We start from the raw sequence: 26,260 nt of genomic DNA, 5'->3' as shown, positions 1-26,260 counted from the left end.
CCTCCTCCTCTTTATCTTCCTTCCTTCCCACCATCACACCTCTCCTCCTCCCCTCCTCCTCCTCGTCCTCCTCCTCCTCCTCCTCCTCCTCCTCCTCCTCCTCCTCCTCCCTCCTCTCCTCTCTTCTTCTCCCTCCTCCTTCTCCCCTCCTCCTCCTCCTTCTTTCCCTCCTTCTTCTCTCCCTCCTTCTCTCCCTCCTCCTTCTCCCCTCCTCCTTCTCCCCCTCCTCTCCCTCTCCTCCTCCTCTTCATCTTCCTTCCCTCACTCGCCCTTGAACCTCTCCACTTCCTTCTCTTCCCCCTCCTCTTTATCTTCCTTCCTTCCCACCATCCTCTCTCCTCCTCCTCCTCCTCCTCCTCCTCCTCCTCCTCCTCCTCCTCCTCCTCCTCCTCCTCCTCTCCGTCTCAGCCTGAGCCTCCTTTCCCCTTTCCTATAAAATACCCAAAACTATTAGGAACGAGGGCTCCTTTTAACGTACGTTCAATTACTTTCCCGAAACTTTAAATTTGCTCTTCATTGCATCTCGCCACAAATTTCGTCTCGGTAAGTTGGCAGAAACATTCGTCTCTCTTACGAAGTTTCCTCATATCGGTACATTCTGCCAGGTAATATTCACCGCCATAGTTTCAGGCGGACTCCGAACCGCCGAGATCGCTGGCTTTTTGCCCCCGGCCAGGATTTTTTTTTTTTTTGTGGCGGGGGGGGGGAGAGAGAGAGAGAGAGAGAGAGAGAGAGAGAGAGATTGAGTGAGAGAAAGTGGGAGAGAGAGAAAGAGAGAGAGATTGAGGGAGATAAAGAGGGAGAAAGAGAGATAGAGATTGAGGGAGATAAAGAGGGAGAGAAAGGGGAAGAGAGAGAGGGAGATTGAGGGAGAGAAAGGGGAAGAGAGAGAGAGAGAGATTAAGGAGAGAAAGGGGAAGAGCGAGAGGGAGAGAGAGAGATTGGGGGAGAGAGAGAAAGAGATTGAGGGAGAAGAGAGAAATGAGAGAGAAAGAGGGAGAGAGAGAGATTGAGGGAGAGATAAAGAAAGAGAGAGAGAGAGAGACGTTTCCCTTCTGAAGATACCAATGTTCAAAATAAAATGCAGACGAGAAAAGAAAAAGGGAAATAAAATATGTTTCACTTTTCTGTCACAGTTATTTTCATTCCATTTTTCTGCAAGGATATTTCTTATCACCAGACCATTATTCATCTTAACGGAAATTGGTATTTTATGTTTTTATTATTTTCTTTTCTTTACAATTTGTATTTCTGAAGCCAGTAGCCGAGCAGCTGCATAAGGCTTCCTTTTTTGAACGTAAAAAATCAGCCTTTCGTGAGATGAAGTAAATTGTTCAGCAACCACTTAAATTCTCTCATGAAGATATGGACATGGAAGCTATGCTATGGTACCTTTGGGGAGTTCAAACTTACCTGTGAGGATCTGTAACACTATAAACAAGTGGTATTTTTCCAATAATTTACAATAGTAATGAGACAAAAATCTGAAAAACACGGTTTTCATGTGTTCTTTGGTGAAGGGTTCCAAGATGACCTTGAGCACCGTTCAATTTTAGTTCTTAGTTTTCTGTAAAAGCAAACTATTAAGATTGCTATTTGTCTGTCCGTCATCCCACAGATCTTAAAAACTACTAAGGCTAGAGGGCTGCAAATTGGTATGTTGATCACCCACCCTCCAGTCATCAAACATACCAAATTGCAGCCCTCTAGCCTCAGTAGTTTTTATTTTATTTAAGGTTAAAGTTAGCCAGGATTGTGCTTCTGGCACCGCTATAGGTGCCAGCCGCCGACGCATCTTCACTCGACCGTATCTGGGGAGCAACTGAGCGCTGGCCTGTTCTTGACTAAGATTTTCATACTGCATACATCAGAGTTTCCTACAGAATTATGTACTGTACAGAAAACTCGATTGCGCCGAAGAAACTTCGGCGCATTTTTCAGTTGTTTCAATGCAAGGCAATAAGCACATTGGTGCTTAAGCACTGATTATCACTAACACAATGCTCGGTCAACTTATTCACGGAGAACTTCTTAGATATTTACATTTGTCAGATGAACAGTGCCAAGTCTTCTATTTATTTTTTACGCAACGATGTACTTTCTCTTGTGTGTGTGTGTGTGTGTGTGTGTGTGTGTGTGTGTGTGTCGTAATGCCGCAGCAATGAAATGCAATAATGTCATAAAACATTAGGTTCAACACATCAATGCTATTCGTCATCGCCCCCTAAGACAGGGATGATTGTAAAGTAAGAACTTTTTGCTGAAGTTAAGGTCATCGATATTGCGCTTATGTACGAGTGGAGGTATTAAGCATTTGCCGTGCATTAGTTTAAGGAGAAAAATGAGGCGCTTAAAGTAGTTTTAAAGTTGAGTTATTGCGTTTAGCGGCTTCTTTAAATGAAAAAGTTTTTTTTTTTTTTTTTTGTTCCGCAGTGAAACTTTGATATGGTAATTTTGGAATTACACTCTTAGGGACTCATTATATATTATTCGAATATCATTGAATACTCTCTCTCTCTCTCTCTCTCTCTCTCTCTCTCTCTCTCTCTCTCTCTCTCTCTCTCTCTCTCTCTCTCTCTCTCAGTAGGGACTCATTATATATTATTCGAATATCATCGAATACTCTCTCTCTCTCTCTCTCTCTCTCTCTCTCTCTCTCTCTCTCTCTCTCTCTCTCTCTCTCTCTCTCTCCATACACCACAAAATAGTGCTTTATGAAATGCACTCTGTCCCTCATTTTTAGGAGTTGAGTTTGAAGAAGCCTTGCTCTCTCGCTCTCTCTCTCTCTCTCTCTCTCTCTCTCTCTCTCTCTCTCTCTCTCTCTCTCTCATACACCCACAAAGTGGTGTTTTATGAAATGCGCTCTGTCCCTCGTTTTTAGGGAGTTGAGTTTGAAGAATCTCTCTCTCTCTCTCTCTCTCTCTCTCTCTCTCTCTCTCTCTCTCTCTCTCTCTCTCTCTCTCTCTCTCTCTCATACACCCACAAAATAGTGCTTTATGAAATGCACTCTGTCCCTCATTTTTAGGGAGTTGAGTTTGAAGAAGCGCGCTCTCGCTCTCTCTCTCTCTCTCTCTCTCTCTCTCTCTCTCTCTCTCTCTCTCTCTCTCACACCCACAAAAGTGGTGTTTTATGAAATATTTCGGCTCTGTCCCTCGTTTTTAGGAGTTGAGTTTGAAGAATCTCTCTCTCTCTCTCTCTCTCTCTCTCTCTCTCTCTCTCTCTCTCTCTCTCTCTTCTTCTTGTTTTATGAAATGTTCTCTATCTGTCCCTCTCGTTCAGGGAGATGAATCTGAAGACGATCTCTCTCTCTCTCTCTCTCTCTCTCTCTCTCTCTCTCTCTCTCTCTCTCTCTCTCTCTCTGGGAGTCTTATTCAGAGAAGTCGTCCTATCAAGTCATTAAGAGACGATTGCAGTGCCAACACATTTACGATGGCTGTCACAAAAAGGACTCGCAGCCCGAGTTCCATAGATATAGCCCATTAAGTGGGACTTTCCCTCCGACTGTCGCCCTTTCTGTCACTTCTGACAAGACCTTTAAATTTTTTGCCCCCAAAATTATGTGGATGCACGTACGTGTGTGTTTATTTGTGTGTTTTTACGGTTATTTCTTCATACGCGTTGACGTATATTACGTGTAGATAAATGCAAGTACTTGTTTGTGTGTGTACGTATAAATTTTTCTTCTCTTTTGAATGTAAATCTAGTAATGTGTACTGATGCTATTAAATATCATTTTATTTGTGTCTGGACGTACGAATTCGTCTTCTCTTCTGAATATAAATCTAGTAATGTGCACTGATGCTATAAATTGCTATCAAATATTATTTTGTTTGTGTCTGTACTTACGAATTTGTCTTCTCCTTTGAATATAAATCTAGTAATGTGCACTGATGCTATAAATTGCTATTAAATATTATTTTGTTTGTGTCTGGACTTACGAATTTGTCTTCTCTTTTGAATATAAATCTAGTAATGTGCGCTGATGCTATAAATTGCAATTATATATTATTTTGTTTGTGTCTGTAAGTACGAATTTGTCTTCTCTTTTGAATATAAATCTAGTAATGTGCGCTGATGCTATAAATTGCAATTATATATTATTTTGTTTGTGTCTATAAGTACGAATTTGTCTTCTCTTTTGAATATAAATCTAGTAATGTGCGCTGATGCTATAAATTGCTATTAAATATTATTTTGTTTGCGTCTGTAAGTAAGAATTTGTCTTCTCTCTTGAATATAAATCTAGTAATGTGCACTGATGCTTTAAATTTCTGTTATTTCTTTAGTACTGCTTTTACACATTTAAGGGAAACTTTTGAATTCCCTGTCCATTGCTCTTTTACGCGTTTAGCATAATTTGCCGAGATCATTCATTACATTTTATTTACGCAGACAGGGAGACGTACCACCAATATCTTATATTTGAGATCCCAAACGAAGGCAAACGATTTATCTTTCGGTACGAACGGACCTAAACATTTTTGCCTTGAGTTCTACCAATATCATTAAATATTCATTTCGGTAGCGTTGCTTTTTTTTGCTCCTCGCGAAGCCTGTGTTTGTTCCTCATTAAGATTTCATCGTTATTAGTGGTTTGGTTTTGGTACACGTGTAATGTACACTTGGTGGACTCCGCTGTCGGTCTCTCGCGGGCTGTACAGTATAGAGATTTAAATGTATCCGCGGTCTTACGTCAAAAGGCGTCACGCGACAATTTCTTGTCCGGTGCAAAAAAAATATCTTTGGCTGCGAGTGCGAAGATGCACGTACCAGCGTTCTTGCTATCTAAAGGTTCCCTTTGATTTGGCAGAAACACAAAACGATGTTCGGGTATAAGTAAAAGCGAAACAAAACAAAAAATCGTGGAAAAAACTTCCTACGGCCCAAAAAGCTGAGTGAAATTGATACTGGGGAACAGATTGTATATATATGTATGTATAAATGTACATATGCATATACATATATAATAAATATAAATAAATAAATATATATATATATATATATATATATGTATATATATATATATATTTATATATATATATATATATATATATATATATATATATACAATATACAGATGATTGAGAGAGAGAATAAAGGATAATATATTAGAGCCTGGATTGATAGAAACGGCATGAAATATTAAGAGCTCAACTTTTTTCAGTGCCTCGTTGGATCATATAGGTATGTAGTGCTTGTCTCGTGCTAAATATGGGAACACATTGGTATATCTTTCTAATCATTAGATTTTCTATTTTTGTTTGTTTCTGGTCTCAGAAAATTATTTTCGGTAACAAAGAAGTAACCTACTTATTATTTTGAGTGGTACCTTCGTTGATCCTCTTCGACCATTGAAAATATTAAGATTATATTTGCAAATTGCAGAGGTGCTTTCAAAGTTGCCCACTTCGGTTATAACTCTTGTAGAAAAATATCTTACAGTCTTTTTTTATCAGCGTGATTCTATCTTATGTATCATGAGCGTCATGTTCAGAAACCACCGTATCGTAACTCGTAAATAATTATATGGGGAGGAAAAGTCGTTAGCGAGAAAGAGGGTCGTATAAAAGACACGGACATCGTTATTCTAGAAGCCAGGAGGCATATGTTGGCTGTCATTGCGAGGGGTGTCTCGCGCTAACTATACCATGTAAAACCTTGACAAAGAATAGTGAGACAGTCAATCCTTCCATTAGCCCGTGAGAAATATAGTGCACCGCCACTTATTGCCGGTGATGTATCTCCCGGCACCACAGAATACCATCCTTAATGGAGAGAGAGAGAGAGAGAGAGAGAGAGAGAGAGAGAGAGAGAGAGAAGAGATAAACGCCCCTTTTCCTTGGCATTGCTAAGTTAAATTCTGTCAACAAGTGATTTCTGTAATAAGGTATAGGGAAGCTATTGAGGGTCTGTCATTACCTTTTCACTCGCAGTACGTGATTGGTTCATTGGTTTGTGTGTTTGTGTGTTTTTGTGTTTGGTTTGCGTTTGTTTACTATCTTCAGCTTGCAGCTGCGTCTACGAGGGATCGTTCCTGAAATTATGAATAATGATGTTTGCCGACTGAATAGTTATAAGCGTTAAGAGAGTTTGCAGAGGCCTGGATTATAAATCAGCATTAGGTTTTGATATACAAGTGAATTTGATAGGTTAATATATCGACGGTCCAGTTATCATCAAGTCTTTAACTCAGTGAGAGTCTCGTCCATGCTCTGACAAACATCATAACGAGCAAATCTAGTAGTGGTTAGATACAGGGAAGACGTGTCTTGCCTGAAGCAAGCAAAATAAAGTATGTAAAAAGCAGAGTTTGTGCTTAAGTTACCATACATTTTATCTTCTCGTTTGCATCGCGTCGTTGTATTGGAAGTTTATATTTTGAAGTACCCTTTTAGTGTTCTGTAAAAGAAAACTATTGTGCCGGCTTTGTCTGTCCGTCCGCACGTCCGCCATCTGATCTTAAAAACTGCTGAGGCTAGAGGGCTGAAAATTGGTATGTTGATCATCCACCCTCCAATCATCAAACATACCAAATTGCAGCCCTCTAGCCTTAGTTTTTATTTTATTTAAGGTTAAAGTTAGTTATAATCATGCATCTGGCAACGATATAGGACAGGCCACCCTTGGTTAAAGTTTCCTGGGCCGCGGCTCATATAGCATTCTACCGAGACCACCGAAAGATAGATCTGTCTTCGGTGGCCTTAATTATACGCTTGCAGACAACTCAATTGCGCCGAAGAAACTTCGGCGCATTTTTTACTTGTTTAACTTTTTGAGGCTAAACGTTTTGCTTAGTAGCTTCACATGTATTTTATTTCTTGTCAACTTGATAAAATCAACATTTTTTTCTCATTCTTTTCGGTGATACCATGAAGGGATGCCAGGCGCCCGCTGTTCTTGCTGCCACTTTCAAAACTTTAGCAGAGTGCACTTGAACTTTCTTCCTCGTATTAGTCAATCACCAGTGGAGTGTTTTTATCGGAGTTAAATCAAGGCAACCTTCTGAAAATGTATAAAGAATTTGCATTATTTATTTTGCATCGTGCATGTATAAAGCATAAAGACATTAACTTGAATTCACGATCTTTATTGAAAGTTTTTAGAATTATTAGGTCAGGCCATGAGAGCATTAGTTGCAAACACTGCGCCGTAATCTTTATGAGAATAAACACACGTACGCAGAAACTGTTCATCTGTCATTCTGTCCATCTATGTAGGTTATCTCACCATATAACCCTAATAGGGAATGAATCTAGAGAAAAACGGCGATCAATGTCACGTTCAAACTTGACCTGCTAATTCCACAACATTACCCTCTTGATGCGCTTACACAGAGGGCTCATTAGTAGTACGGCCAACATCTCGCTATAACGAACTGGTCCATTCGCCTGTTTATTGCAAACACTCATGCTTCGAGGATATCAAGACTTGTAGTCAGATATCTCTTTCACGACATATAGCAGCACTTTCAAAGTCTCCTCGCCTTCTCCTGTCGTTGGTTTTTCCATTTGAACCCTGAAAGAATTGTCTAGGTTTTCTCTTATCGCCTCGTTCTTTTTCCATATATATATATACAACTAAACCACCTGAAATATACTGCGTGTTTCATCTAGGTTTATTTATATATTTATCAGCCCTTTCAGTTATTCTTACTAATAATATATACATATATGTATGTATATTATGTATATATATATATATATATATATGTATGTATATATATATATATATATACATATATATGTATATATTATATATATATATATATACGCACAACAAACACACACGCGCACACACACCCGTACATACACGAATTTCACTTCTACCCAATGCTTTATGTTCTTTCGCCAGAGAACTTTCTTAATTACATGAATAAAATACTTCAAAGTACATCTTTCCACGTGCCACTGCAAACACTTTGCACGTTTCTTTTTCAGAAGTTAATCGCCCGCATGACTTCGAGAAGAAACAGCCAGAACTCTCTGCAAAAGGCGTGTTGTCCTAGAGACAAGAGCTAACAAACGTCGTAAGGCCTTTAATTAAAAACCGGTACTTTTTTTATTATCACGTATAAAATCTTTAATTGACGTATCATAACATTAAACGAAATGTATTTTCTACACAAGCTTACCTGTGAAAATTCTACACTGAGGTCACGACGGAAGTCAATCATACGTGTAATAGTTACCAATTGAACGCTGAGGCAATTTGACAGGACGCACACGAGCTCACACGCACACACGCACGCACGCACACACACACACACACACACACACACACACACACACACACATATATATATATATATATATATATATATATATATATATATATATATATATATATTTACTAACAGGACCTCATTCAAACTGGATGGTATCTAGTGGAAATATTTATTCAAAAAGTTACAAGCTTTCTAGGACAAACAGTCCTCATTCTCAAGTATCCGTATATGTGTGTGTGTATATATATATATATATATATATATATATATATATATATATATATATATATATGCATGGGGGTTGTGTGAATGTGCCATATTATATTAACAATGCGTATTATCTCTTGCCTGTTTGACAAAAACGTAATTTGTAGTTTGAAGTATTTTATTCATGAAATTGACAGTTTTTTTTTTTTTAAAGAACATAAAGGATCGGGTGGAAATGAAATGCATATGAATATTTTTCTCCATTTGTTATTTAAACTCAAGAAACCCATTGCTGGCTGTCTGAATTTTACTTGCAGGCTGCAGTGAAAATCGACTTCATTTCTTGTACTCAGAAACTTATCTATGACCGACTGCTGGTAGTGGATTGATGGGTGTAACTTCGTAGAGTCAGATGTATTTGTGAGACGTTTGAACTTTTAAAGTGATCAGTGGGGAACAAAAATAGGAAGGACATTGATATTCCAAAGCGGAATTATTCACTACGTTGCTATTCTCTGGTTGATTGCTGTCTTTTACGCGTTGCTGAAGTGGTAGCAATGATTGACTGATATGTTTGAAAGTACAATACAGTATCGCAGGCGTGTGTACAGGTAAAACTAAAAAAATGAAACGAGAAAAGGTCGGAGAACGAATGGGGATGAGGAAAAACGTAAATAAAATAGAAAGCAATTGAAGGAATGTACTGTATATTTATTTTTAAATCGAGGAAGTTAGAATTACTTACATTTGATGGATGACTCTCCGCTTTTTATCACGCTTTCTTGTTTATATTTATTTGATCTACGTATGAATGTTTCGTATAAATTGCAGAAATATTGGATCCCCGAAGAATATGCGATTCATGTCGAGGAAAATTCCTGATAACCGTAAGACTAAGCTTAGGAAATATATGAAAACGAGAATAACAGTGGTTTGGAAAAATATTTAGAACATTGATATATTTCATAATGGTATAATCGACAATGAAGAACTATTAAAACATTGATATATTTCAATAACAGTACAGTCGAGAAATATTTCACAATGGTATAATGTAGAATGAAGAACGATTAGAACATGATATATTACACATTGGTATAATGTAGAATGAAGAACGATTAGAACATTGATATATTTCACAATGGCATAGTGGAGAATGAAGAACAATTAGAACATTGATATATTTCACAGTGGTACAATCGAGAATGAAGAACGATTAGAACATTGATATATTTCACAATGGCATCATCGAGAATGAAGAACGATTAGAACACTGATATATTCCACAATGGTACAATCGAGAATGAAGAACGGTTAGAACACTGATATATTTCACAATGGTATAATCGAGAATGAAGAACGATTAGAACACCGATATGTTTCACAATGGTATAATCGAGAATGAAGAAAGATAAGAACATTGACATATTTCACAGTGGTAGAATCGAGAATGAAGAAAGATAAGAACATTGACATATTTCACAGTGGTATAATCGAGAATGGAGAACGATTAGAACATTGACATATTTCATAATGATATAATGTAGAACGAAGAACTGAAGGATTCCGGGAAATTCTGCCAAGAAAGAATGTTAATGACGCTCTTATTAAAGAGTTAAAGATAAGGGCAATGAAGGGCATTAAAACTCCTCGCCGGCGATGTCAGATGCTTTGAGCATATTAGCGGGGCAATTTACACGTGGTATTTGTTTTGCGTCTGTGAGCTATTAAAGCGTTCCCCTTCCGCAGTCAGATAGGAGTCTCACGCTTCTTTGGTAATTATCCGCTTGGCTTTGAAGTGACAGATAAAGGGCGTCGAAATGACGTCAACTTCTGTTTATTTTATTTGCCATCACTGGGATGCTGCCACCGCTCGCTTCTTCGGCCGAACCCTTCACGAAGTTTTGTTGGCTGCCGATGACAAAATAAAAAAAAATAAAAAAAAAATCGAGTAAAAAATGCGCCGAAGTTTCTTCAGCGCGATCGAGTTCTCCGTACACCGTATAATCAAGGCCACCGAAAATAGATCTACCTTTCGGTGGTCTCGGTATAATGCTGTATGAGCCGCTGTCCATGAAACTTTTAACCACGGCCCGGTGGTGGTCTGGCCTATATCGTTGCCAAAAGCACGATCTTGGTTAATTTTAACCTTCAATAAGATAAAAAAAAAAAAAACTTCTGAGACCAGAGGGCTGCAATTTGGTATGTTTGATGATTGGAGGATCGATGATCAACATGCCAATTTGCAGCCCTTCAGCCTCAGTAGTTTTTAGGATCTGAGGGCGGACAGAAAAAAGTGCGGACGGACAGACAAAGCCGGTTCAATGGTTTTCTTTTCAGAAAACTAAAACTAGAAAGAAAAACTTTCCTGCATCCCCAGACCCTGTCATTATTACACGTTGGCGAAGTAAATATTATTTTGCGATTTTTTTTATTCTGTTTTCATTCGGTTATTTAACACGTGGACGTTCAGATGTTTGATACCTGTAATGTTTTGGTCTTAACCAAGTTCTGAATGCAGGGGCGTTGTTTCCTAACCTTTTTCCCGTCACGTCAAAAACTACAGCAAGTCGCTGAAGAGAAAAGTAACGAGCGGCATAGAATATTAAAATCCATTATCGCCATCATCATTTATGTCTGCACATTATCACAGAGAGTAAGAGAGAGAGTAAGAGAGAGAGAAAGGAAGAGAGACAGATATCGGCTGTGAGATTTGTATATGAGGAGGAGATCGACAAGAGCAGAATAATGGGTTGAGTGACATCGCAAGGGGGAGGGGAAGAAATGAGCACGCGCTCAGATTAATGACAGGAAAGGCTCCCTTCCATCTCGAACCTGGCCCCCTCCCCCTTCTCTCTCCCCCCCCTCTCCCGTACCCCTCCCCTCGCAGCTATTTCATCCCCCTTGTATTTTCAAGCGAATTTATGATGCTGAAAACACTCGTGACGCACACAGGAGCCGAAAGATGGCCACATTGTTTTTCTTCACCTGGGAGATACGTATTTTCTAGCTGCCATTCATGAATACGTTATCGGAGGCGTCGCCCCCTGAACAGGTTAAGCAGGGAACCTCAAAGGTCATCGGGGGATCTTTTCTTTCGCTGGAAGAACTTTTTCGTTAATTGGAAAAGTAATTGATTTTTTTTTTTTTTTTTTTAGAGCTCGGGATGAAGATAATGAAATTTCTCATCGCTTTCGTCATACTATTTTTTCTCTGTATTTTTGAGAACATAATTATGGAAGTAAAGATTTATAGATTTTGTAGAGGTCACATTATTGTTATTCTATTTTGTTTCGTGAGAGTACTTGTCATATTTTGATAGAAAACAAATCAAAAAAGCTTTGAGGCCAGACATTGCCTAATAATTCAATTTCCTTATGGAATTATGATAAAATGCTATACATAACACCATCAAGACGCTGACAGAGTCACGGGTTCCAAAGTCTGGGACAATCACCTACTCAGGCCCTAGTGGGTCCTGCACCTACTATAGCCCCTTCAAAAAGGCCCTTCGGTGACCGGGGTATTTGTTAGCTGTTTAGCGCAAAGTCATTCATCTTATGTCGCCATTTTTCATGCCAGTCCTGCTCTTCATATTAATCACCATCTTGCAGGCCTCCGTTGCCATAGCAACGCGTTCTGTAAAGCTCCCAAAATGCAATATGAAAGAGTCCTTTCCCCCTGTAGGGGGGTAGTGCCATCTGTTCACCTCATGCGGTACAATGTAGGCATTACTTGAGGTTCTTTGCAGCGTGCTTTCGGCTCCTAGCTGCAACCTCTTTCGTTCCTTTTACTGTACCTCCTTTCATATTCTCTCTTGCGTCTTAGTTTCCACCCTCTCATATCAATTGATTCATAGTGCAACTGCTTTGAGGTTTTCTTCCTGTTACACCTTTCAAACTTTTTACCGTCAATTTCTATTTTCACCGCTGAATAACCTCACAGGTCTCAGTGCTTGGCCTTTGGCCTAAATTCTATATTCAGTCAATTCGGTATGCTTCCTGAATCGGTTACGATTCTCTCTCTCTCTCTCTCTCTCTCTCTCTCTCTCTCTCTCTCTCTCTCTCTCTCTCTCTAAAGTTTGTTGGTCTTACGCATCAGCTTGATAGAATTAACTGTTTTCGCTCATAGTTGAGCTTTGGGCCACGTCGCAGTCTTTCTTTTCCTCTTTCTTTCTCATTGTTTCGTTCTCTCTCTCTCTCTCTCTCTCTCTCTCTCTCTCTCTCTCTCTCTCTCTCTCTCTCTCTCTCTCCTCTCCAGTAAGGAAGGCATTCTGATTCTATCAGAGTTTCACGATTGGCTTATAAATAACGCGAGTGGCCGCGGTTATAGATTTGTCATTAAGGCTCCGGGGTTTCTCCGGAGTGGAGGCCAGTGGCATATATGAATCTTGTATGAATTGGATATTTGGCTTCCAAATGAATATGAGCAGGAATTCCGGACGCTCCCTGCTGAACCGCTCAGAGAGAGCCCCATTTAAATGCTTGTTACTTTAAGTGCATGAATTTCCAGATTGTGGGTCGTTTTTTATGCTAATCAGTCTCATATTTTCACTGCTATGGCGGGGTGCTGCGCTCATGGTAGTCGTGAGATTTCGTATGCAGTGGTTGTTGCGAGGCATATTCCCTTGGGGATGTTTGAAGAAAATGAATGAGACTGGTCGAGGGCAGTTTTGTCATGATTTTTATGATTTTGATGGGTTATCGTGGTTTTATACGTGTATAATATTATATATAGATTGTACGCGTACATGTTTGTCCAAGAAAGGTTGTAACTTTTTCTTAATAAATACCTCCACTAGATACCATCCAGTTTGAATGAGATCCTGTTAGTAATTCTACTAATGCACAGAACAATTGTGTATGTGATAAAGTTTATATATATATATATATATATATATATATATATATATATATATATATATATATATATATGTATGTATGTGTATATATATATATATATATATATATATATATATATATATATATATATATATAGAGAGAGAGAGAGAGAGAGAGAGAGAGAGAGAGAGAGAAGAGGGAGAGTAATTTGCTTATTTTTACTTACCAGCAGCAATGAATGAGGCTCCTGCAGTAAACACAATATCAGGGAATATGTGGGCTAGCGTTTTTCTGAAAAATTGAAGGCAGTTCACGATTCTCTCTGGAATAATACTACTGTCACCGGGCTGTGGGGACATGCAGGTAGATTACAGAGATTCAGACGGAGATTACAATTATGTCATCGCTAATGTGTCTTTTCCATGATGGAGTGCGGGCGGTGGCCATGTGGAACCTTTCCCATAGTTTAGAGGAGATGGTCGGTCGGAGGAACCTCTTTTAGCGAGATCTCAGTTCTCACGATTCGTACGGGTTTGTTTGTTGACATGAGACCTTGCGTGAGGAAGTGAATTAGAGTCGTTGTAGTCGTTGCGCAGAGCATTGAGTCTCTCTCTCTCTCTCTCTCTCTCTCTCTCTCTCTCTCTCTCTCTCTCTCTCTCTCATTTCATTGCATTCGTCATTTAGATTAGTTTTAGTTTAGTTTAGCCTGTGTTGAATTCCTTTCTCAAATCGTAAGAAAAACATTTGTACTCTCTCTCTCTCTCTCTCTCTCTCTCTCTCTCTCTCTCTCTCTCTCTCTCTCTCTCATTTCATTGCGTTCGCCATAAGTTTAGTTTTGCATGTGCTGAATTCCATTCTCAAATCGTAAGAAAGATAGATGTACTCTCTCTCTCTCTCTCTCTCTCTCTCTCTCATTTCATTTCATTGCATTTGTCCTTTAGTTTAGTTTAGCCTGCGCTGAATTCCTTTCTTTAATAGTAAGAGAAACAGATTTACTCTCTCTCTCTCTCTCTCTCTCTCTCTCTCTCTCTCTCTCTCTCTCTCTCTCTCTCTCTTTTCATTGCATTCGCTCTAAGTTTAGTTTAGCCTGTGCTGAAATCTTTTCTCAGATCGTAAGAAAGGTAGATGTACTCTCTCTCTCTCTCTCTCTCTCTCTCTCTCTCTCTCTCTCTCTCTCTCTCTCTCTCTCTCTCTCTCTCTCATTTCATTGCATTTGTCCTAAGTTTAGTTTAGCCTGGGCTGAATTCCTTTCTCATATCGTAAGAGAAACAGATGTACTCTCTCTCTCTCTCTCTCTCTCTCTCTCTCTCTCTCGTGTTCTTACAAAGTAAAGATTGGGTTATTATTATTATATTACACCGTAAAAGAATAATGAGCACCTAACACGTAGGTATGACCAAGTTTATTTTAATCACTGGTGTCATCGCCGTGATGAATGGCGGAGCAGTAGGCTTTGTTTGTTGACTGTTTTCGTGGGAGATTAATAAGTTCTTGTCGTTGTTGGTTCAAGGATTCCCTTTGACTGCTGTCGTGGGCATCACACTCACTGTTTTATTTTAGTCAGAGAGAAGAGTTTGGCCCGATTTTTTGAGGCATTTTTTATTGTTTTTCGCTTTATTATTGAGTATTTGTTCTCTCCATGATTTTACTAACCCTGTCTTATTTCATTGTATCTTATTGTTTTCGTGTAATTTTTCGATATTTTATCAGTCAATTTCAATGATTTTCTCTATTTCCGTGTTTCATATTATACTCTGTCTCGTATTACTAACTTTTTTTTTTTAATCTTTGGCACTTTGCATGATTCGTTTAATATTTTCTCCGTCGTTATCGACCATTTTAGTTTTCTGTAAAAGAAAACTCATTGTGCCGGCTTTGTCTGTCCGTCGGCACATTTTTCTGTCCGCACTTTCGGTCCGAACTTTTTCTGTCGGCCCTCAGATCTTAAAAGCTACTGAGGTTAGAGGGCTGCAAATTAGTGTGTTTATCATCCACCCTCCAATCAGCAAACATGCCAAATTGCAGCCCTCTAGCCTCAGTAGTTTCTAATTTATTTAAGGTTAAAGCTAGGTATAATTGTGCTTCTGGCAACGCTACAGGATAGGCCACCACCGGCCGGTGGTTAAAGTTTCATGGGCCGCGGCTCATACATCATTATACCGAGACCACCGAAAGATAAATCTATTTTCGGTGGCCTTGATTACACGCTGTAGCGGCTGTACAGAAAACCCGATTGCGCCGAAGAATCTTCGGTTTTATTTTTATTTTCCCATGCATAGAAACAGAAAGCAATATTCGTGCCTCAAGTTCTTGCTGACTTTTGAGGCGATTCGGTGCTTTCTCGTCCTGAAGCGGTTAATCTTTGTCTTCCTCTCATCATCATTGAGGGCTTGACAAGCAAAATGACTCTGCGTTAGTGTAGTTGTTCTTCTTCTTCCTCTTGTTCTTCTTGTTGTTGAGCCAAGGATGCAGCAGGTCCTTGGGGAAACGCATACGAGGTTATAATCATGAGCTTTATGGCTTAATAAAGCGTCTTCTCCAGCAAGCCACTCGCCTGGTTTGTTTGTTTTGTGTTGCCCTATTAAGAAGGCGCTCGCGATTTTCTCCTTTGAGTTTTATTAGCGGGTTGTATGTTTAATCTCTCTTTTTATAGATTTCTGTAAAAGAAAACTGTTGTGCCGGCTTTGTCTGTCCGTCCGCACTTTTTCTGTCCGCGCTTTATTCTGTCCGCACTTTTTCTGTCCGCCCTCAGATCTTAAAAACTACTTAGGCTAGAAGGCTGCAAATTGGTATGTTTATCATCCACCCTCCAATCATCAAACATATCAAATTGCAGCCCTCTAACATAAATGGTTTTGATTTTATCTGCGGTTAAAGTTAGCCATGATCGTGCTACTGGAAACGATTTAGGATAAGCCACCACCGGGCCGTGCTTAAAGTTTCATGGGCCGCAGCTCGTACAGTATTATACGGAGACCACCAAAAGGTAGATCTATTTTCGGTGGCCTTAATTATACGCTGTACAGAAAACTCGATTGCGCCGAAGAAACTTCGGCGCATTTCTTACTTGTTTGTTTTAAATTTTTTTTTTTAGTATTGATGGCTTTTAGGTGGGTGAAAAATGGTTTACAGCGTTCAAGAGAATTATATTAATTTTTATGATAGATATTTTATGCAAAATATCGAGAAGAAAATTTCTCTCTCTCTCTCTCTCTCTCTCTCTCTCTCTCTCTCTCTCTCTCTCTCTCTCTCTCTCTCTCTCTCGTTCTCGTTGACTTATTATGAAACGTCTACACAGTGGACCACATTTTTCTGAGGCAGTATTTTTTAATAGTTCTGTAAATAAGTGGTTTGCATACAAAAACGCAGTAAAATGAGACATTACAAGTCATAATTTTATGGGAATTTCATGCGTACGAAGTATAAATATACCATGCCATTGCTTTGAAAGCCTTTGAAAGATAAGTGCAGAGTTATGAATTCTGTGTGAGGGGTTAATTGTATCTCAGCTTATAAAATCAACTAGCTGTTGCCTGTTATAATAAGTGATGAGCTAGTATCTTTATCAAAACAAGTAGAAGATGCGCCGAAGTTTCTTCGGCGCAATCGAGTTTTCTGTACAGCCGCTACAGCGTATAATCAAGGCGACCGAAAATATATCTATCTTTCGGTGGTCTCAGTTTAATGCTGTATGAGCCGGGACCCATGAAACTTCAACCACGGCCCGGTGGTGGCCTATCCTACATCGTTGCCAGACGCACGATTATGGCTAATTTTAACCTTAAATAAAATAAATATTACTGAGGCTAGAAGGCTGCAATTTCTCTGTCCGTCCGTACTTTATTCTGTCCACACTTTTTGCTGTCCGCACTTTTTGCTGTCCGCACTTTTTACTGTCCGCACTTTTTCTGTCCGCCCTCAGATCTTAAAAACTACTGAGGCTACAGGGCTGCAAATTGGTATGTTGATCATCCACCCTCCAGTCATCAAACATACCAAATGACAGCCCTCTAGCCTCAGTAGTTTTTATTTAATTTAAGGTTAAATTTAGTCATAATCGTGCTTCTGGCAATTATATTGGATAGGCCACCACCGGGCCGTGGTTAAAGTTTCATAGGCCGCGGCTCATACAGCCTTGATTATACGCTGTACAGAAAACTCGATTGCGCCGAAGAAACTTCAGCGCATTTTTTACATGTTTATTTTGGGTATACTTGAGACCTGTTTAGTGAGCGTCCATACAATCTCTAGTTAATTTTAAGAACTTTGATTATATTAAATTCCTGTCTGTAAATGTAATTTAGAATTGTGAATTACAACAGAGAGAGTGTTCATATGGAGATTTCGTTATGTAAGTTTTTAATGAAAAAAATAGAAATATGGTATCTCGGTAATTAGGTTTTTGTGCGTTTATGTATGCCATTCAAATTCGTTTTATTGGTAACTGTTCCTTCCCTTCTCTTACTCAGTAGGTCAGGTTAAACTGTAGCTTGAGCGGTGTAAATGAACTTAATTTGTTTTGAACACTCGTGAACGGGCTAATGACAGGATTTGTTTCGGCAACTTACAATTTGTTGTGCTTGGAATTTCACAATACCGAAGTGTCTTTGTCTGGTTTAGAGTTTATTGTGCTTGCTTTTTTTTTTAGTCAGTTATAATATCCTACCCATCTTGCCCGTAAAGAGTGGACAGATTGGTAGATGTTGAGTGGGGGTATTCCAGGGACTAAGTATATACTCATCAGAATCTTCAAGATGTTCGACCAGATTATGATAGATCTTGCTGTACTTACCGAACTGGAAGCCATTTTCCCTTTTTCTCAGATTTATAAGCTAATATTTGTACTGATGGTGTTTAACACGACACACTTAGAGCTTTCTCCCTCACGATCCATTTTGTGCTTGTCCATGCTTGTGTGTGTGTGTGTGTGTGTGTGTGTGCGTGCGCGCGCGGGCGCGCATTTGACTTTTAAGAAACAAGTAATCATTGTTAAAAGGCGTCAATTAGCATAGTTCCCGACCTAAGATAACTACAGTCGCAGCTGGTTGATGCGATTAAGCTCTCTCTCTCTCTCTCTCTCTCTCTCTCTCTCTCTCTCTCTCTGGAACTCTGGAACTCTACAAAGGAAAGGTTTATGGGCGAGACGTGTGTGCTCTCTTATCGACATTAACTGGGTTTTGGATATACTGCGTGTAGTTTTTTGCGATATGCCAAGTGATGTGTAGTCTTTGTTTGGTCAGAGATCTCGATAACTTGCAGATTTATTTTATAAGGTTGAGTACAGGATCCACATTTTCAGTATTTGTTTCATTCTTCTGTATTTATCAGTAATCATCAACGTGCTTCTTTATATTTTTCTGGCAGTGTCATATATATATATATATATATATATATATATATATATATATATATATATATATATATATATATATATATATATACATCTATATATATATATATATATATATATATTTATATATATATATATATATATATATATATATATATATATATATATATATATATATATATATATATATATTTGCATTTCCCTTGCACAATCATTTAATGACACCTTAACGTGTAATTGTACATATATACTATATATATATACATATTTGTAAATATATTTATATATACACACACATATATATATATATATATATATATATATATATATATATATATATATGTGTGTGTGTGTGTGTGTGTGTGACATGTATATATATATAATGTGTGTGTGTGCGTGTGTGTATGTATCTCTTATACATGTATGTGAGTGTATATATATATGTATATATATACGTATATATATACTGTATATACATATACATATATATGTGTATGTGTATATACATGTGTGTTTGTGTATGTGTGTGTGTATGTATTTAAAGAACTTCCGGGTTCAAAGTATATTCACTTGACATGGGGAAATGGAACCAATGAACTACATTTTGCGTGAGATTTTCGTTGAATATTTTATGTTCTCAACCTCGCCCGCAGCTCCAATTCATTGCATTCCATTCAGAAACACAGCGAGACCACTGAATGGCGGTTTGCGCTTGTATATTATTATCCGTTACTTCAAATAAACACGTAAAAATATTACTCGGCGAATATGTGGTTACTGGTATCTTTAAACATACATGGTACAGAAATAGAAATTTTAGAGAGAAGGATTGCTACTATTATTTCTACCGTAGGGGGATAGTGCCGTCAGTGCACCTCATGCGGTGCACTGTGGGTATTACTTTAGGTTCTTTGCAGCGTGCCTTCGACCCCTAGCTGCAACCCCTTTCGTTCTTTTTACTGAACTCCTTTCATATCCTCTTACTTCCATCTTACTTTCAACCCTCTCGTAAACACTTGATTCATAGCGCAACTGCTTTGAGGTTTTCCTCCTGTTACACCTTTCAAACCTTTTGCCGTCAATTCCCGTTTCAGCGCTGAGGGACCTCATCGGTCCCAGTGCTTGGCCTTTGGCCTAAATTCTGTATGCAGTTCTGTATTCAATTCAGCTAATTTATTCCTGTATTCTATCATCCCTTAACAGGCTCGTTTGTATGTCTGATACATTCAAATAAACCCAGCATCTATCAACTTCTGTCTGTGGAGATGAAGAGACGCAAGAGGAGCGCTGAAGTATCCCGCGTATCGGTTGCATTGTTTATTTTCTCCCGGGAGTTCGTGCGCGCTTATGACGATGCGCTCCGTCTCCTTGGTGTAATAGAAAGAGGATACGTATTTGCCTTATCCCTTTCAATAACAGCCGAAAAGTTGTGTTTATTTCATCGTGTGTTTTAAACACTGATGATTTTAGTTCCCTGTTCGCCCCCAGATCGTGAAAACTACTGAGGCTAGAGAGCTGCAAATTGGTATGTTGGTCATCCACCCTCCAATGATCAAACATACCAAATTGCAGCCCTCTAGCCTCAGTATTTTTTATCTTATTTAAGGTTAAAGTTAGCCATGATCGTGCGTCTGGCACGCTATATGTACAAACAACACAGACCATCACCGGACCGGGACTGACAGTTTCATGGGCCGCTGTTGAGAGTTTCATTGGACGTGGCTGGGAGTTTCATACAGCTTTATACTCTGTACAGAAAACTCGATTGCCCCGAAGAAATGGCCTTTCTTGCTTAATGACACTCGTATAAACCTTTGTTTCAACGCCTCTGTTTTATCAATATAGTTTGCTTTTCAGGAGAATCGAAAAATTATATATTTTTTTTAGCTGCCAATTTCAGGAAAATCGAAAAGTTTTTTTTTTTTTTTTTAGAGGCGAATACATTTATTTTAATGACACTCTAAGATCTATTTCTTATTTTGATAGGCATTTTAATGAGTTGTTTCTCTTGTAATGAAGATAAAAAAAAAGATTTTCGCAATATATATTATAAAGATTCGGGTTTTTTTTTTTAATATCAGTCGAAATGTATGTTTATTTCACCGTGTATTTTGGAAACTAAAAATTCAAATCTTGTCATGTATATAAAAAAAACTATTTTTGCGATAAAGCTTGAAAAAATTATGTATATCAGACCATTTAATCCAAAAGCTAACGTTTCTCTGGTTCCTTCAGTTTGGATATCACGTCGAGACTTTTCCTCCTCCTCCTCCTCTCCTCTCCTCCTCCTCCACTTTCCTCTCCTCTCCCCTCCCTCCTCTCTCTCCTCTCCTTTCCTTTCCTCTCCTCTCCTCTCCTCTCCTCTCCTCACTCCTCCCCTCCTCTCTCTCCTCTCCTTTCCTTTCCTCTCCCCTTCCTCTCCTCCCCTCCCCTCCTCTCCCCTCCTCTCCTCTCCTCTCCTCTCCTCTCTCTCCTCTCCTCTCCCCTTCCTCTCCTCCCTCCCCTCCCCTTCCTCTCCTCTCCTCTCCTCTCTTCTCCTCCCCTCCTCTCTCTCCTCTCCTCTCCCCTCTCCTCTCCTCCCCTCCCCCTCCCCCTCTCCTCTCTCCTCTCCTCTCTTCTCTCCTCCCCCCTCCCTCTCCTCCCTCCCCTCCTCCCCTCCCTTCCTCTCCTCTCCTCCTCCTCTCCTTTCCTTTCCCCCCTTCTCTCCTCCCCTCCTCCTTCTCTCCCTCCTCCCCCTCCTTTCCTCTCCTGTCCTCTCCTCTCCTCTCCTCCCCCTCCTCTCCTCTCCTCTCCCTGAAATGAGAGGGAGGTGTATTGGCAGAGTGATTTTTGTTTTTGTTTTTTTGTCTTTTGTTTTTTTGTTTTTTGCTATAAATCGTTGGGCCGGGGGCGATTGCAGAATTGTGTTCGGACAATGTAAACTTGTACGTGCGTGCCGGTATCAGTGTTCGGATATTGGTTGAAGTTCCTTGTTTTTTCTTTATATATATATATTTCACGTATACTGTGTGTGTGTGTGTGTATGGCTTTGTTGAATTAGAAAAACGGAGTTCTGTCTTTTTTTGCATTTTTTGCTCTTAAGAGCTTTTGCTTGATAGGCTGCGTCTCTGGTTTAATTTGTTGCATTCTGTGCTTGACTGACCTTCTCGTTTGCTTTCGTTTCATTTTTATTCAGATGGTCTCATTTTTCAACGGGTGTTGAAACAAACAACTCTCTTGGTTTTGGAAAATGTCTTTTTAAAAGAGTTCTTGCCATTTCTGTTTCTTCTTCTGTGAGAAGAGGCATGAATAGCTAAAGGGGAAATGTTATTAGGAAAGTTAGCTGCGCAACATGAGACATTTTCTTCCGTCTAGGGCAGTAACAGAACGCTTTTCTTAATATCTCGAGCACTCAGTGCGTGCGTGTCGAACGATATTCCTTACTGAGCTGTTACAGAGCGGACTTCAACACCGTCCTGATAAACAGTTTCGCTGGATGTCAGTACACTACATTGTTTGGAATGTTCTGCTTTACCTCATTCTCTGAAGACGCTTGATGTAATATAGATCTTGTTTTCAGTGAAAGTTATAAGCAGGTTAATAACCGTCGCATATCTGTCAATGTATTTTTGAAAGTTTGAACTGGATATTTTTACATCGCGGGCCATTTTACTATTATATTTGTATTTGTATTTCAAATTATTTGTGTGTTCTAAATTTGCAGGATTTTTTTTCTCTCTGTGAAAAAATCAGTGATAAACTTAATCTCTGTAAAGAAAAATACTTTTTCTTTTGCTTAACATACTTTATATATTTATCGTTCTCTCTCTCTCTCTCTCTCTCTCTCTCTCTCTCTCTCTCTCTCAAGTAGTTACATTTCTAAATTATAATGACTGGAGCGATAGCATAAGTGGTGTTGTAGAAAGTTACTTTCGTAATGAGTTGTGGAAACCTTTACATTTTATCCATTAGAAGATTAATGAAATTAATGATAAATATGCTGTTTATGGAAATGGTAGTAAAATTACCCCGTATTTAGTCTAGGATGAAAGGCACTTAATTGTTTCTATTTTCGAAGGTGTATTTGAGTTTGGTAACCTAATTCCTATGCCCAAGTGTCAGCGGAATGTGCATCCAGCTGGTTCGCTGGTGTAGTGGTTATTGTCGTGGGATGCCACTCAGATGTCGCGGGTTGGCGTCTCCCCAGGGCGATGAAAAATCACTGGCTGTGTCCTGATCAGTTACTGCTACAGTGTGGAGTCTGCGGTGGGAGGTTGCAACCAACATTTTTTGGAAGCTTGAATTACAAGTCATTGGCCCCTTTGTTGGGCTTGTTCTATGTGAATAGGTTTCATCTACTGAAATAATAATAATAATAATAATAATAATAATAATAATAATGATAATAATAATAATAATAATAATAATAATAAGAATAAGAAGAAGAAGAAGAAGAAGAAGAAGAAGAAGAAGAAGAAGAAGAAGAAGAAGAAGAAGACGAAGTTAAGTATACCTTAGTTTAACCAGACCACTGAGCTGATTAACAGCTCTCCTAGGGCTGGCCCGAAGGATTAGATTTATTTTACGTGGCTAAGAACCAATTGGTTACCTAGCAACGGGACCTACAGTTTATTGTGGAATCCGAACGACATTATAACGAGAAATTAATTTCTATCACCAGAAGTAAATTTCTCTAATTCTTCATTGGCCGGTCGGAGAATCGAACGCGGGACCAGCAGAGTGCTAGCCGAGAACGATACCAACCCGTACAATGAGAAACTGATAATAATAATAATAATAATAATAATAATAATAATAATATAATAATAATAATAATAATAATAATAATAATAATATTGAAAAAAGAAAAAGAGATTTGTTCTTGAAAGGTTTATGATCCCGTTGATACTATTCTGCCCTAAATTGGAAAACCGCAGTATCTGTCAAATTTTCGAAATTGAGATATGCCACCTATCGGGCTCGTGAAACACTAATACACAAGTCACTGCAGTTTCAGAATGATTCTTCAATGCTTTATTTAGGGGGTCCCATTTGCAGTATCTGCAAAATCAGCAGTGAGGCAAGGGAACATCTACCATTTTTCTCAGTTTTGTATTTTGCAGATACTGCAGTCTTCCATTTTAGGGCTGTATCAGCTTTCGTTGCAAAAACCAAGGTCACCAACACGGGAACTGCATGCTATTAGAAAAATTTTTTAATAACTTTCGGACATGATAACTCTTACTCAAGTTAATATAAACAAGTTTTAAAATTAAATATAAAATTATATTTAATTTTATATTTAATTCTCTGTCATAAATTATGACAGTGAATATAAATAAGTCACAGTTAAAAGATGAATAATTAAATCTTGGGAAGATATTAAATATAAAAATTATATTTAATTTCATATTTAATTCACTGTCATAAATTATGACAGTGAACATAAACAAGTCACAATTAAAAGATGAATAATTGTATCTTGCGGAGATATTAAATATAAAAATCATATTTAATTTTATATTTAATTCACTGTCATAAATTATGACAGTGAACATAAACAAATCACAGTCAAAAGATGAATAATTATATCTTGCGAAGAATTCTTTATTTTTCTTTAAAAAAAAAAAAAAAGTCACAGTCAAAAATGAAAAAAAATCCAGAAGAAGCTCCCTTTCTTCAGTTGAAGGGGTGTGTCCTGAAATCACGAGCAAGTGGCTTGTCTCACTCCCCCACCTCCATCGAAGATGAAAGCGGTGCCTTGTAGAATGCTATTCCCATAGTCATTCATCATTCGCTATTTGTTTCTTTTCCGTAAGCCTGAAGGATGCTGCGCTTATTGAAGAGAATTTATTACAGTGCTCTTGAAAGATGTTTCGCCTCTAATTGTTAGGAGATAAATAAACTTGGGTTGGTAATGATATCGGGTGGGACTCTCAGTGTTGGGGTACTGTTTATAGGTAGAAATGATAGCACGGATCCTTTTTTTTAGTTTTCTGTAAAAGAAAACCATTGTGCCGGCTTTGTCCGTCCGCACTTTTTCTGTCCGCCCTCAGATCTTAAAAACTACTGAGGCTAGAGGACTGCAAATTGGTATGTTGTTCATCCACCCTCCAATCATCAAACATACCAGATTGCAGCCCTCTAGCCTCCTCAGTAGTTTTTATTTTATTTAAAGTTAAAGTTAGCCATAATCGTGCATCTGGCAACGATATAGGCTAGGCCACCACCGGGCCGTGGTTAAGGTTTCATGGGCCGCAGTTCATACAGCATTATACCGAGACCTACGTAAGATAGATCTGTTTTCGGTCGCCTTGATTATACGCTGTAGCGGCTGTACAGAAAACTCGATTGCTCCGAAGAAACTTCGGCGCATTTTTTACTTGTTTTGTAAGCAAAAATTGGGGTTTTGGGAGGGACTGCGGAGACAACTCAGAAAAACTTTTTTTTTTAATTAAGTTTGGAAACATGGGGATAATGGAGGACAAAATATTGGTAAAAAAAAAAAGTTAAATTTCAGAAATTTTATGAGAAAAATGAAGGAAACCGAGAAAGTCCTGGCTGGACGGGAAGGGCGTTCATTTTAAAACCATGAAATGCGAAAGTGTGTCCGAGGCAGAGGTGAGTGGCACAGTGTCTGTATGTGCGCTCTGTGCTGATGAACCATTTGTGTAATTATGTGTAATGGCTGATGTTATGGAAATTTTTTTAACGGGGCATCATCCTGTATCCATCAGTGTAAGGGTGAATGAATCAGTGTCTGTTTCTTCTGAAGCCACCCCGTACTATATATATATATATATATATATATATATATATATATATATATATATATATATATATATATGTGTGTGTGTGTGTGTGTGTGTATATGATTATGATCACTTTTGTACGTGATTCATTTAACACACATTACCCCCAGGTGAAAAAATCAGAGACGGGGGGTGTATATAGATCCTGACCGGTTTCGACTTTATTTCCAAGCCACCTGTAGTAATGTGTGATATATATATATATATATATATATATTATATTTATATGTATATATACGTATATATATATAGTATATATATACATATACACATATATACAGTACATGGCTTGACAAAACATTCCCGCATCTCCTAAGGAAACATTCGCCACGAGAAAGGAAAAGAAAAGATTTGCAGGAGGTTCCTGTTTCTTCTAACCTGCAAGTGTTGAAACATGTGTTCGCGTTCCACGCTGCCTCATTTGTAACCACACACCGGGTCTCACACCTAATGTTCTCCTGGTAATGGCATATGCATAATAATTTCCGTCCTCTTTACCCGTGGCCAACCCTGGCAACCCGACACTGCCATTACTCTGCTCCGCGTGGCGTTGCGTATTGAAATTGGTTTCCTTATGAGAGAGAGAGAGAGAGAGAGAGAGAGAGATCTGGTGGTCGTTCGCCATATGCTTTAAGAGTTAACGAAACTGACGCTATTTCGAACAAGCTTTCTTCGCGCGGTAGACTCCCGATTAATTCAGGGTATTGCTTGCGTAATGCCCAGAATTCACCAGACTAGTTTTTATGTATACTTACATGTATACATGTCATAGGCGTTGGGACCTGTCCCCCACTGGCTGTCGGCCTAAGAAACGGGAGATCAGCGCCTGCCTTATGAGCCTACAAAG

General features: G+C 38.7%; 1 protein-coding gene across 1 annotated transcript in view; it reads right to left on the bottom strand.

Moving 5' to 3' along the window:
• Positions 1-261: 261 nt before the first annotated feature.
• Positions 262-26,260, bottom strand: part of LOC136833025 (forkhead box protein D1-like) — a 51,921-nt gene continuing 25,922 nt past the window's right edge. The window contains exon 2 of the mRNA XM_067094673.1: positions 262-430. Within this exon, the coding sequence (XP_066950774.1) occupies positions 262-430 (169 nt within the window). The remainder of the gene's footprint in view (positions 431-26,260) is intronic.

The sequence above is a fragment of the Macrobrachium rosenbergii genome, chromosome 51, assembly GCF_040412425.1.
Source record: "Macrobrachium rosenbergii isolate ZJJX-2024 chromosome 51, ASM4041242v1, whole genome shotgun sequence".
NCBI lineage: Eukaryota > Metazoa > Arthropoda > Malacostraca > Decapoda > Palaemonidae > Macrobrachium > Macrobrachium rosenbergii.
This window is presented reverse-complemented; position numbering and strand designations above follow the sequence as displayed.